The 11,380-nt window shown below is 38.3% G+C and overlaps 1 protein-coding gene across 7 annotated transcripts in view; it reads left to right on the forward strand.

The window, feature by feature from the left end:
- fam131bb (family with sequence similarity 131 member Bb) overlaps positions 1-11,069 on the forward strand; it is a 38,061-nt gene extending 26,992 nt beyond the window's left edge. For all 7 annotated transcript variants that reach the window (XM_038284488.1, XM_038284490.1, XM_038284491.1 and 4 more), the window contains 5 exons: positions 3,944-4,168; positions 4,310-4,450; positions 6,368-6,681; positions 8,920-9,183; positions 10,764-11,069. In XM_038284488.1, coding sequence (XP_038140416.1) covers positions 3,944-4,168; positions 4,310-4,450; positions 6,368-6,681; positions 8,920-9,183; positions 10,764-10,991 — 1,172 coding nt within the window. In that variant the 3' untranslated portion in view covers positions 10,992-11,069. The remainder of the gene's footprint in view (positions 1-3,943; positions 4,169-4,309; positions 4,451-6,367; positions 6,682-8,919; positions 9,184-10,763) is intronic.
- Positions 11,070-11,380: the final 311 nt, after the last annotated feature.

Raw genomic sequence — 11,380 nt, forward strand, 5'->3', positions numbered from 1 at the left:
ATATTCCTCCAGTTTGCAATGCCAGTCTGTAGAATTACGTCCCTAACTGGGACCATCCAGCATGTCCCACTGATCCAAATCCCTCCGAAAGGTTTTGGAGTGGACAGAAAAAGAGGCTCAGAATAACAGAGATAAAACGTTGTTAAACTACTTTTTGGGTAAAAGTCATAAATGTTGAAACAAGATAGGATGTTTAAATACTATTCTTAATACATTTTTTTATCCCCCCCCCCCACCCTTTGTTTTTTCAAGCTAAACACACAACCTGGTTAAGCTCCAGCAGCGTGAATTGCAGATACCTGTTTCCCAGTCTAAAGATGTTGATTAGAAAAACTATGATTTATTTACCCTTTTTGTAGTCAGTAAAGTAACTTTTCTTGATCTCTTTCTGGAGTTTAAAGAAAAAAAAAATTAATCACTGTAGATGAATGGCACAGAAATGATCTGTCATTCTGGCCGGCCACACATGTCCTTAATTTTGTAAACTTCTGCATAGGAAATAAACATAGTTTGCTAAAAGAAAATATCAATACGGCTAAAACCTAAAACATGATTTGTTTTTTACAAGTATTGTTAATAAAATCAAGGAGAGAATATTTAGTACAAAAGGATAGATACTTTAAAAACATGCAACAAACTTAATTAGGAATGTGCTTCATTTATATAAAAACATCCTTATTCTACTACCTATTACTGCATACTGTCACATTGTACTAGATTATAATTTACTGCCTAAGAACTTCAGTACATTTATTGTGCCTAAAACCATTTTTTGTCAGAATCCTCTTGAGAGATTTGGTGACAGTATGCCCAAGCGTTTACTTGGTCAGAAACCAGACTTCTGTTCATTTACAGAATGGATCAGATCACTCTCTGAGTGGTTCTCAAATACCTTAGTCTGCCCTGCATGACAGCGAAATCTCTGCTCAAACAGAAGTTGTATTGGCCTGAAAATCAGCCGATTGAAGACTTTCAGATCTGCTTAACTTGTTGAAAGTCACTGAGTGATTCTGAGCATATCAGAGGTTTCGAGGCAAACACAATTAAGTAGAAATGTATCCAAAGGTTAGGAAAAGTTAAATAGAATTAACAATTAAATAGAAACAGAGACATATAACTTAATTAAATCTAAGGGCTGTTGACCATAAGCAAAGAAAAGTGGAATCTTTTTTTAATCATAATTTTTAAACAGAGAGAATCCAAGAATGTCAGAAGATTTTTCTGTGTCTATTAAATACAATTTCTTCCTTAAAACTTTTAATGCATTAAAAGCCCAGCTTACATTTTGTTAATTTAGTACTTTAAATGCTGTAGGACCTTGTAAACTAGGCTCTTTAACCAAGTCAAATATGTATGCTTTAAAAAGTGATTTTAAATTTTTAGAGCACTAATTAAGACCATTTAGTAAACAGCAATGTATTGACACACATTCAGATGAGACCTTAGAAGTCCTTTAGAAAGCACTTAAATGTTTTAGGGCTTCATGGTCTCTAAATTGTGTTTTTCCTTGCAAAGTGATTGTGGTGTTCTAGTCAAGGTGATCTCTGGATGTTTTCCCTGTGTAAAGTGCTGTGCTAAAGCAGTTCTTTTTTTATTGCAGTCTTTTTGATTTTCCACCGCTGTCTTTGTGTAGTCCATTTGAGAGTTACAGTTCAGTGTAGTGGAGTGCAGCTGTTGTATCATGTGTTGTGGTGGTGATTTGTTCAATAATTTATCCACAAAGCCCCCCATCCCTACCCCACCCTTGCACTAGCATCAGAGGGAGTTTCAGTTTATGTCGTCATATGTTGGTCAAATAAAATGTGGAGCAAAGCGAGTGGAAGCTGGTAGGAGCATGGCAGCAAAAACTAACTTCTTCTTTAATGGAGAAAAACATGTTAAGCAGAGAGTTCTCATATAAACAGCAAGGAGAAAAGGGAGCAGTTTTCTTCTTGCCCAATGCAGCGTAGCAGAGGTGTGTGTCAACAAGCCAAACTCTCATCATTCACGCCACGCAGCCACCTCACCCCAATTAACCCGCTCTTTCCCGTGATGCACTTGTGTCAGGGAAGTGCCTAGTCTCCTCCATGCACCATGACCAGGTGAAGTCTCATTAAACAGGGAGCCGTCGCCTCCACAGTGACCAATATCCATGATCACCCTCATATATCCACACAGATTTGATCACCAGGATTGGACTGATTTCTTATTTTTTTATTCTGTTCTAGCTCAGCTTAGTTTGCCAGCTTTTGTTTTTTACATATACCATATATTTATTTTCATGCCTTAATGTGTTCAGTGGTTTAGAATTCTGCAGTGCTATGACCAAGCTATAATTACTAAAACCACAAAGTAATTAGTGAGAGCATGTAAGGTGATAGTTTCTTAAGTATTTTTCCTGACTTTCTAAAAATTTTTTTAGATGTTGAATGCTTTTGCACCCATTTCCCATCCAGTTCATAATTCTGATCCAGAAAAAAAAAGAAAACTATTAATTTCTGTAAAAACCTAGGGAAAACCACAAACAAAAAAAGCACTATTACCAATCCTTAATATAATTAGGTAAAGATTTTGGTCCTACAAATATTAGTTCTTCAAAAAAAGGAAAAGTTACAGATAGTGCATATCCATATAATAAAAACTAATTTTAATGCGTATGAACTAAAATACCTTGCTACTGTAGGTTCACTTAGCATCATGTCCAGTTTAATCTAAATCCTGGTGACGTCTGGATTCTGCTGTAAATGTATTTCTGGAAACCCTCAAAAATGTTGTCCCAGCAGAAATTTCTGTAGGATAGATAAAAAAAAAAACAGAAAAAAATTTAATATGACTTGACAAATATAGCTGCAGTAGCTGAAGTCTTTAGTAAACAGAAATCATTGCTAAAATGCTAGGCTAATGCAAACCTATTTTCTCTCTGTTTTGATGTGACTATTTGTTTATTCTTTTTAAAACATAATCAAATGCAAATAGAATTGACAGTCAATATTTTCCTCCTACCTCTTGAACATTCTTTGTGTCCTTTTTTTGCACTATGAGCATCGTTATTAGAAGGAAAATAACTTAATTTTGGACCAATCTTAATACAAATCCTGTGTGCAATGTTACTATGTGGAGTTTGCAAAACAGAAATTAAAACCAGGCTTTTTATACAAATTGAGATAATATCTCGGACAGTACAGCAACATGAGTTATGATGACTTTGATATAGATGGATTTAAAGTGCTTAATTTTCACTTTGATCCCCTATTTGAAATAAAATAAAAACACCCCCAGCTAAACAAGCATTTTACATTAAATTGTGCTATATTTAGTTCTTTGGTATATATTTTACTGACCAAAAAAAATAAAACAGACTTTGTGACAGACTGCCAGTAACTAAGTGCCTAAACATCTGATTTAAAATCAGGTCTAGATTTAAGATGGACTCAAATTTCAAGAGCCTGTTTATGTTACATTGAATTATAGCTCAGTTAAGTAATAATTTTTTTAAAATCCATGAAAGATTTCTGTGACTACTGCCGGTACTGGATAGGAAATGAATGGATAAGCACCCGATGTTATCAGAAAAGATCTCCTGAAAGCCTAAAAAATTAGAAAGCAGTACAAAAATCTATGCCATGGATTTTTTGGCTTTATAAAATAAACCTTAACACTAACATCACTGGTCATCTAATCATAGGTTTCTCGTTTTTAAAACTGTTTATCAGTCCAATCCTGCAAGACATCAGTATTTTCACTGATCATCACAGTTTCCATCACTCAGCAGTAATATAAACCAAATAATAACTTAACTATTATTTTTCTCTCTCTCTTTTTTTGTCTGTTCATCTTGTCCTCCACCTTTTTGCCTCCACATCTTATCTATTCATCATCCTCTTTGCCTCCCTTCTCTCCCAACCTCATCCAAACCAATTTCCTTGGCTTCCTCCTGTGTTGCATGTTTTTTCTAATCCATCAGGAGTCACCCGCACCATGAAGGAAAGAGTAACCAAGCCCACAGCCATGGCCCAAGGTCGTGTTGCTCACATGATTGAATGGCAAAACTGGGGTATGCAGACGGTCGGCGCAGGAGGTATCCCCCAGTCTCGCATGAGCACCCAGGAGCGGGAGAAAGAGAGGAGAGCAGAGAACGACGCTTACAGCGACCTCAGCGACGGAGAAAAAGAGGCTCGATTTGCTGCAGGTGGGGTTCACGCCCCCAGTCAAACACAGCAAGGCTTTTTAGCTGCCATCAGAAGCATTACATGCTCATTAGGCTGGTTTTCTGTCAATTGATGTAGATTTGAACTCTAAACAGATTATGTTCTTTGAACTTTGACCCTAGGCATCCTGCAGCAGTTTGCAATCTCGGAGGCAACACTCTTGGCGTGGTCGTCGATGGATGGTGAGAGCCCTCGGTCGGGTTCAAACCAGGGCAGCGTAGCTCATCTGAGCGAGGTCAACCAGGACAGCATTACAAGTCGGGGTAAAACTCAGCAGATCCAGCAAGAAGCAGCTGCTAGACATTAAGTTTCATATGAAAATGACATAAAAAAAAAGCCATTTTTAGCCTGATCTCTGCAGGGCTGTACTTTTCTCCAGATAAACCCAATGGATACAGGTTTAGATTCCAAGAATGAGGAGGGATTTAATTTAGTAGTAATTTAAATATATTTCATTAAAATTACATATAAGTCTTCAATTTGGGTAAACTGGAGCAGTGTGAAGAGACACTAGAGATCTCAACAACTAAGGTTTGAACACTTTGGCTAATGCTGCGTTCACACCGGACGCAGCTGGCGCGACAGAAGCAGTGAGTTTACATGCAAAGTCAATGGTTGACGCGCGTCAAGGCGCAGCAAAAGGTCCCGCGGCGCGTTTTGAGCAGCAAGCGCAGCGCGTCTGAGCAGCTGAAGCAGCGCGTCGGGCACGTTTAAGCATCTGACGCGCGTGACGCGCCGCAAACGCGTTGCTGCTCGAGATGGAAAAATTTAATTTTTGCTGCTCGACGCGCCGCGTCAACCAATCAGAGAAGCTGATCTGGGAGCTGGCTGGGAGAGAGACACAGCGCTGATGACACAGACCGCTCTGATCAATCCTCTTAAACAGTTTATTAACGCATAATTAACTTAAAATGCATACATCTGCCGGCAGAATATGTTCGCTTTTATTATTCTGGTGCCTGCAGATCGGATTATTTAGATGAAAAACACCTACCAGCCGCCGCGGTGAACCGCCAGGAGGCGACCCGGCCAGAGGCTGCTGTTGAAGGGATTCCTTCTGTCGGCGCACCGCCAGTATGTGGGGGTCTGAGCGGCTCCGACAGAAATAATATTGGGAGGTAGGATTGTAATCTGGATGAACTGACTGCACTGATGAAGTTTTCAGGTGTATTTTCTCACTTAAAAACATATTAAAACTACTTTATTCCCACTGATCACAGCAAATATAGCTGCAAGGCAGAGAAAGGATAGAGTAGCTCCGCCCAACGCGCGTCAGAGCCACTTTTGCACCGCGCAGGCAGAGCAGCAAAGCTGCTTCAGCCGCGTGTCAGAACTAACTGGTACAAGCAGCAAAAAGGAAGCAGCAGACGCGATTTTGCTGCTTTTGCTGCGTCCGGTCTGAACGTAGCATAAGACTGTTTGTGAGAATGGCTGCTTGCTTTTCAGTAAAAGCTGAAGCAATCATTTTTAAACTTGCTTTTTTTTAATTATTTGCTTTTAGCCGGTCTATCTTTCTGTGAAGCTCTCTGTATTATCTCTGTATTTACATCCTTACAATTTCTTTCTTTATATGACTTTCCAAAAAAAGAACAGGGATCTTTGCTTGAAACTACAGACCTCTTCCTGCCTAACTTTGGTCTTAGCTAGATTTCATCATTCAACTAAGTGGATCTTTAGCCAACATGTTTTCTCCCTCTGGCCTCACATTTGAGGTTTAAATTTGAGATTAAAGCCCAGACTTCAATGGACTATTACATTCGCCTGAGATCATTTAGCAGTTTTCTTTTAAGTCAGACAAAAGTAGTAAAACATGCAGAACATGATTTTTTTTTGCCGTTTCTACTCCTCAGGTTTAACAATTCCTCTCCTGAGAGAATGAGAGAAAAGAATGCTTTAAATCAAAGCTTTGGGAAAATTTTGCGGCTTGACTGGATTGATGGCTGTTTCAGTACAAACTGGGGGAGTTTTGTCATAACACTTCAATTCAGTAGACAAGGAGACTCGTAAGCCTTTATCCAAACAACCAGTTAATTAATTCTCCATAACTTGCCACTCAGGGATATTTGTCTGAACTAGAAATGTGCAGCATGACATAAAGACATCCCTCTGTCAATGGTGTGGTTTTTCACTTTTTCTTTGAGCTCCAATAACAGTTGTAATTTTTTTTTTTATCTCTTCAGATCAGATGTTACATCAGTCCTCAGCAGAAGTGTGGCCTCACACATACGTTTCCCAGGGCCACTACTGCCTCTCGTCGTCCCACGCCTGGGAGCCGACAAGCACAGACCCCTCCGGTGTGGTGTCTCCCCAAACTGGCTCCTACATCATGGGAACGGAGGGCTATGATGGGCAGGCGGCGGCTCATTTCCTGTCCCAGCAGCAGCAGCAGCAGCAGTACAACCTCCAGCAGCAGAGCCACCTCCAGCAGCTGCAGCAGTTTCAACACATCCAGCAGTACCAGCAACAGCAGCTCCTGCAGTATCAGCAACAACAGGTGATTGATGCGGAGCAGGTGGACTCTCAGTGGTGAGCAGGAGTCACTGCCAGGAGAAACATTAACCGGGGAGAGGCTATATGTGGCTCGTCTTCAGTCCAAGTCTGCTATGACGCATATAAAAACAGCATCAGGTCCTGAATTGAGACGTGGTGAAAATATTTAGCAGTTTTTTTGAGATTAGATCACCCTTTTGTTGAAAATGTTCTAGATTCTAAATAAATTTATTGTGTAACAGTTTGATAATCATGGCCGCTGACTGCACTGCAGGTGTTCAAGCCACTAAAATGGGGGACCTCTTTAAGGAGGAGTTTTCTTTTAACAAATTGAGTGCATAGTATCCACATCTATGAATGAATGAATGAAATTTATTTCATATAATTAACAAATAATATAAAATAATAATAGATAAATCAATTTCAGAAAATATTTGAAACAAACCTTGTGCCACACAAAGAAGTGAGTGGTTACAGGCTAACATGAAAATAAATTACATTTTTGGTTCCAAAAAAAGTTTATTAATTTGAACACAGACAAAAGCTACCGTAATAAAATAAAATGTTCCACCTAATAAACTCAGATCTGACATTGATTATTGATTTATCTATGTACATTTTTTTATTCATATAAATTGTCTGAAAAAAAGGGTATGAAGAAGTAAAACTTATTTTTCATACCCCTTCTGCCTCTAATTGCATTTGAAGTAACCTAAGTAACCTTACTGTTCAACCTCTGTGTTTTTGATCCAAAAGTCTATTGAACTTTAGCTCATTTTTCCTCTTATATCCATAAACTGTAACATATCCTGTTTGGAATTTATTGTGATTGACAAGAAGAAAATGGTTCCACATAATTGTGCAATGAAAGAAAAATAATGGTTTTCAAATGTTTCAGAAATAATCCTCTGAAAAATGAATTAATGTTTGGCCTTCTTGAGTTAAAACTGTACAGCCATCTTTCACTGTAATTCTTTACATATGCTTATCATGGTTGCACTTCTAGAGACTAAGGTTTACTTCTTTCCAAAGTTTTTTGTAAAATAGCTCAGAGTCAGGCAGATTGAATGAGGGGTGTCTGCAGGCAAGTCTTCAAAGACTCTCCTTTGCTTATTTGTCTGATGGTAAAACTCTAACATATGAAAATGCTATGATCTAAATTATTCCATTGTAGATCTGGTTATGGGTAAAACATGTCTTACTAGAGAGTCAATCTGCATCCCAGATTTAAGATTGCTGTAGATATCCCATATGGCTGTACTGTATTAAGCACCATTTATCTCTTTCAGCTATGATCAACTCTGATGTCTCTGCAGAAGAAAAACATCAGCAGAGCATAATGCTGCCATTACAGTGTTTCAGTGTATGGAGGGCACATTTAGGATGATGGGCAATGTTAGCTTTTAGTGTCCTCTGAAAAGAGCATCCTTTTCCATTAGGTCCTTGTGTTTTCATCTGTGGCCTTTAGAAAACTTCAAACAGGGCTTTGTCTCATATCCGTATTTTTCTTCTATTTAAATAGTTATCAACAAATTTTTCAACCTCAACTGTGGATCTCTGCAGCTCTGCAGCTCTGCTCCTCCTCTCTTAATAATTTCTTTATTGTTTGAACAGTCTGTTTGGTTGCACAGTTATGTCTCTGTAAGCTAACCCTTATGCCCTTCATTTCTCTCACTTAGATGAAGAGTGGAACTCTCAATGACATGTTTAAAGCCTCAGATATGATTTTATAACCTAGACCTACTTTAAACTTCTCCAAAACTCTGACTTCTGTGCTGTATTTGTTGAAGTTAACTTGTTTGTACACTTATATTCTCTATCAAACCTCTTAGGTCTTCATGGAAAAGCTGGACTTACCCTAGGAGTTAAAAAACCCAGGCAAATGTTTACACATGTAACGAGAATATCAAAGTAAACACAAATGCAGCTCTACCTTTCAGTTCTAGCTAAAAAAGCTTTAGGATGCTATGCATCATTTTCCTTCCATTGGTCTCTCACATAGGAATTTTTAAATATAAATCGGAGTTTAAAGGTTTTTTTTGTGACATATAGTGGATGACCTAAAGGTGTAGGAATACATTTCCAAGATATTGTAAGATAAAAAAGTAATAATTTCAGTTATCAATTCTTAAATGACTATATTAACTTAGATGACTACTAAATCTACAAATGTGCATTTAATCTACTTTCCTTTACCTCTCCCACGTTTTATCACCTGATCATTTTTGCATTGTGCTTCCAGGCTCTGGACCACAGGCTGCACAGTGCCAACCAATCTCTGCAGGCGACACCCAACAGCACTATTCACAGTTTGGTTCACCATGTTCACCCCCCTCTGGTTGATCTGTGGAACACGGGGCAGATGGAGGCCTATCAGACAGAAGCCGGAGGCTACATGGGAGTAGCGGCGGTGGTTGAGAGTGGCCTGTGTGTACCGGCAGGAGAGGAGGCGGTGGGAACCGACCACTCCCCGCTACTGGAACAGCAGGAGGAGGAGCAGGTCAAGGTGAGGATAAAATGTGGTTTTATTAAACAAGATTATCACTGCAGGAAATCAAAGTTTGACTTTGCTTCTTTCTTAAGCTGGATCTTAAGCTAAGTGAGATAAAAACAGATTATTTATTTAATTAATGCACTTAAGTTAATAAGTTAATTCCAAAATATTCAGGACTGGCAAATGAAATATTTGCTCATAGTCAAGGTAAAATACTATCCAATGGAATGTTTAAATAGATCATAGCATGTTCATTCAGCTTCTTCCCTAAAGGTCTTTGAAATTCTTTCTATACATTTTACAATAATAAATCCTATTGAATTTGCTCTATTCAGCCTTCTTGAGTAGAGACCCCTTGACCATTAAAAAAACCCCCTCCAAAATGGTCCGCTTTCTTCTTGATTAATTAACTAGTTTGAATTTTTCTCTTGATATTTAAATTTTTAATATCCTTAGTTTCTGCTGTTCCTGCAGAATAATTTAAAAAAAGGCTGTTTAATTCAGATGTAATTACAGAAAGTTTTTGAGAATCAAAATCTGTAAAGATGATCTGCATAATAAACAGATTGCAAATCGTTGCAGTAAATTTTTGTGCATATAGTGCTGCTCAATTTTGCAAGTCTAGGAAAAGCTGAATAAAACTCCGCTGAATAAATTTAAGTATTTACTGTATGGCAAACTGAGACTGAAAATCAAAGAAATGAAAATGTAAACAAATTCAATCACATAATATTCCCTCAACAGTCTAACAACTAGCAGACTTAACTTGAATTAGAGAACATTAGTTAAAAAAACTGCATCATGAAGACCTAGAAATACGGCAGGCTGATCAGGAGACAAGATGATGATTTCAAAGCAGGGTTTGCTTAATAAAAATCACCAAGCACCATTCAATTCAGTGTCTGTCCAGCTGAGTTTACAACAACGACAAGAAGAGTATTTATTGGAGAAGCATGCAAGGCAAAGAGATCCAAGAGCCATTATAGGAAAAGAATCATTAAGTCATGTTTTAAGTTTGGTGCAAACCATGAAGTAGACACAATAGACATGCGGAAGAAAGTGTTTTGATCAGATGTGGTCAAAATCTTTTTGATTCAGACACTAAAAGCTTTGAGCCTGAACACATCATCTCCATGGTGAAACCCCCAAGGGGACTAAATGTTGATGTTTTCAAACACTCATCTGCCATTCTGTCTGAGATTTAACTGATTTTTGGAGAAAATACACAGAAATTGCCATCTCTAAATGCTTAAAAACAGGCGGAGACAAACCCTGAAACACTTTCTTTGATAAACACTAAATTTGTTTTTTAATGTATTTACTCAGGAAGCTAAACAGTCATGCATACCACAACTTTTAGACTTTTGTTTGCAAAAAAGCATTACTTTTCATTTCTCTTCAAAAAAATCTGCCCTACTTTGTTTCATTACTTCAAAAAAAAAACATAAGATCTTCTGCAAAGTTAAACATCAATTGATTACATGACGAAAGTACATTTAAACTGCAAATGCACCAGGTATTCTGACATCCTTTATGTGCATATATATATATATATATATATAATCTCCCTCCTTTACTCCTGTCCTGCTCAGGAAGAAGATATAACGCTGGCGCTGGAACAGGAGTCAGCCATGTTGACTCCACCCACACAACAAGGAGATGCCTCTGGAGGCAGCAGTCCGGGGCAACCGCCTGCAGAGCCAATCACAGAGCGGAAGGCCTCCGATATCACCTCGGGTCTCATTCAGACGCTGGAGGAAAAGGAAGAGGAAGAGGAGGAAGGGGAGGATGGGCCACCTGTCTCCACAGCCACCAACTGAGCTCCATATCATCTAAGACTCCTGAATACAAACTAACCTGGGAGTCGGCAAGGGACGAGCAACAATATATATCTATTAATCCGTCAAACCAGGTGTATGCGCGGTGCACTGTCAAACCAAAAAAATTTTTTTGGTTTGACAGTGAATTCCTTAAAATGACTCACAATGAGACATGAGATCATGCTGCAAAGGACTTCTCTGTCTTTTGTAATTCCAAAGGTTTAAAAAGTAAAGTGAAAACAGAGCAGAGGAGGAGAGAAACCAGAGACTGTGATGAAGTGGAAGATAATGGATTCATGCATGCTTTTACTTTGAAGACCAACAACCCAACCCTGTCTTTGTCTTATAATAAAAAATAAAAATCTCACATAAATCAGCATAATAAGCAG

The sequence above is a fragment of the Cyprinodon tularosa genome, unplaced genomic scaffold (assembly GCF_016077235.1).
Source record: "Cyprinodon tularosa strain WSP-4 unplaced genomic scaffold, ASM1607723v1 ctg2, whole genome shotgun sequence".
Taxonomy (NCBI): domain Eukaryota; kingdom Metazoa; phylum Chordata; class Actinopteri; order Cyprinodontiformes; family Cyprinodontidae; genus Cyprinodon; species Cyprinodon tularosa.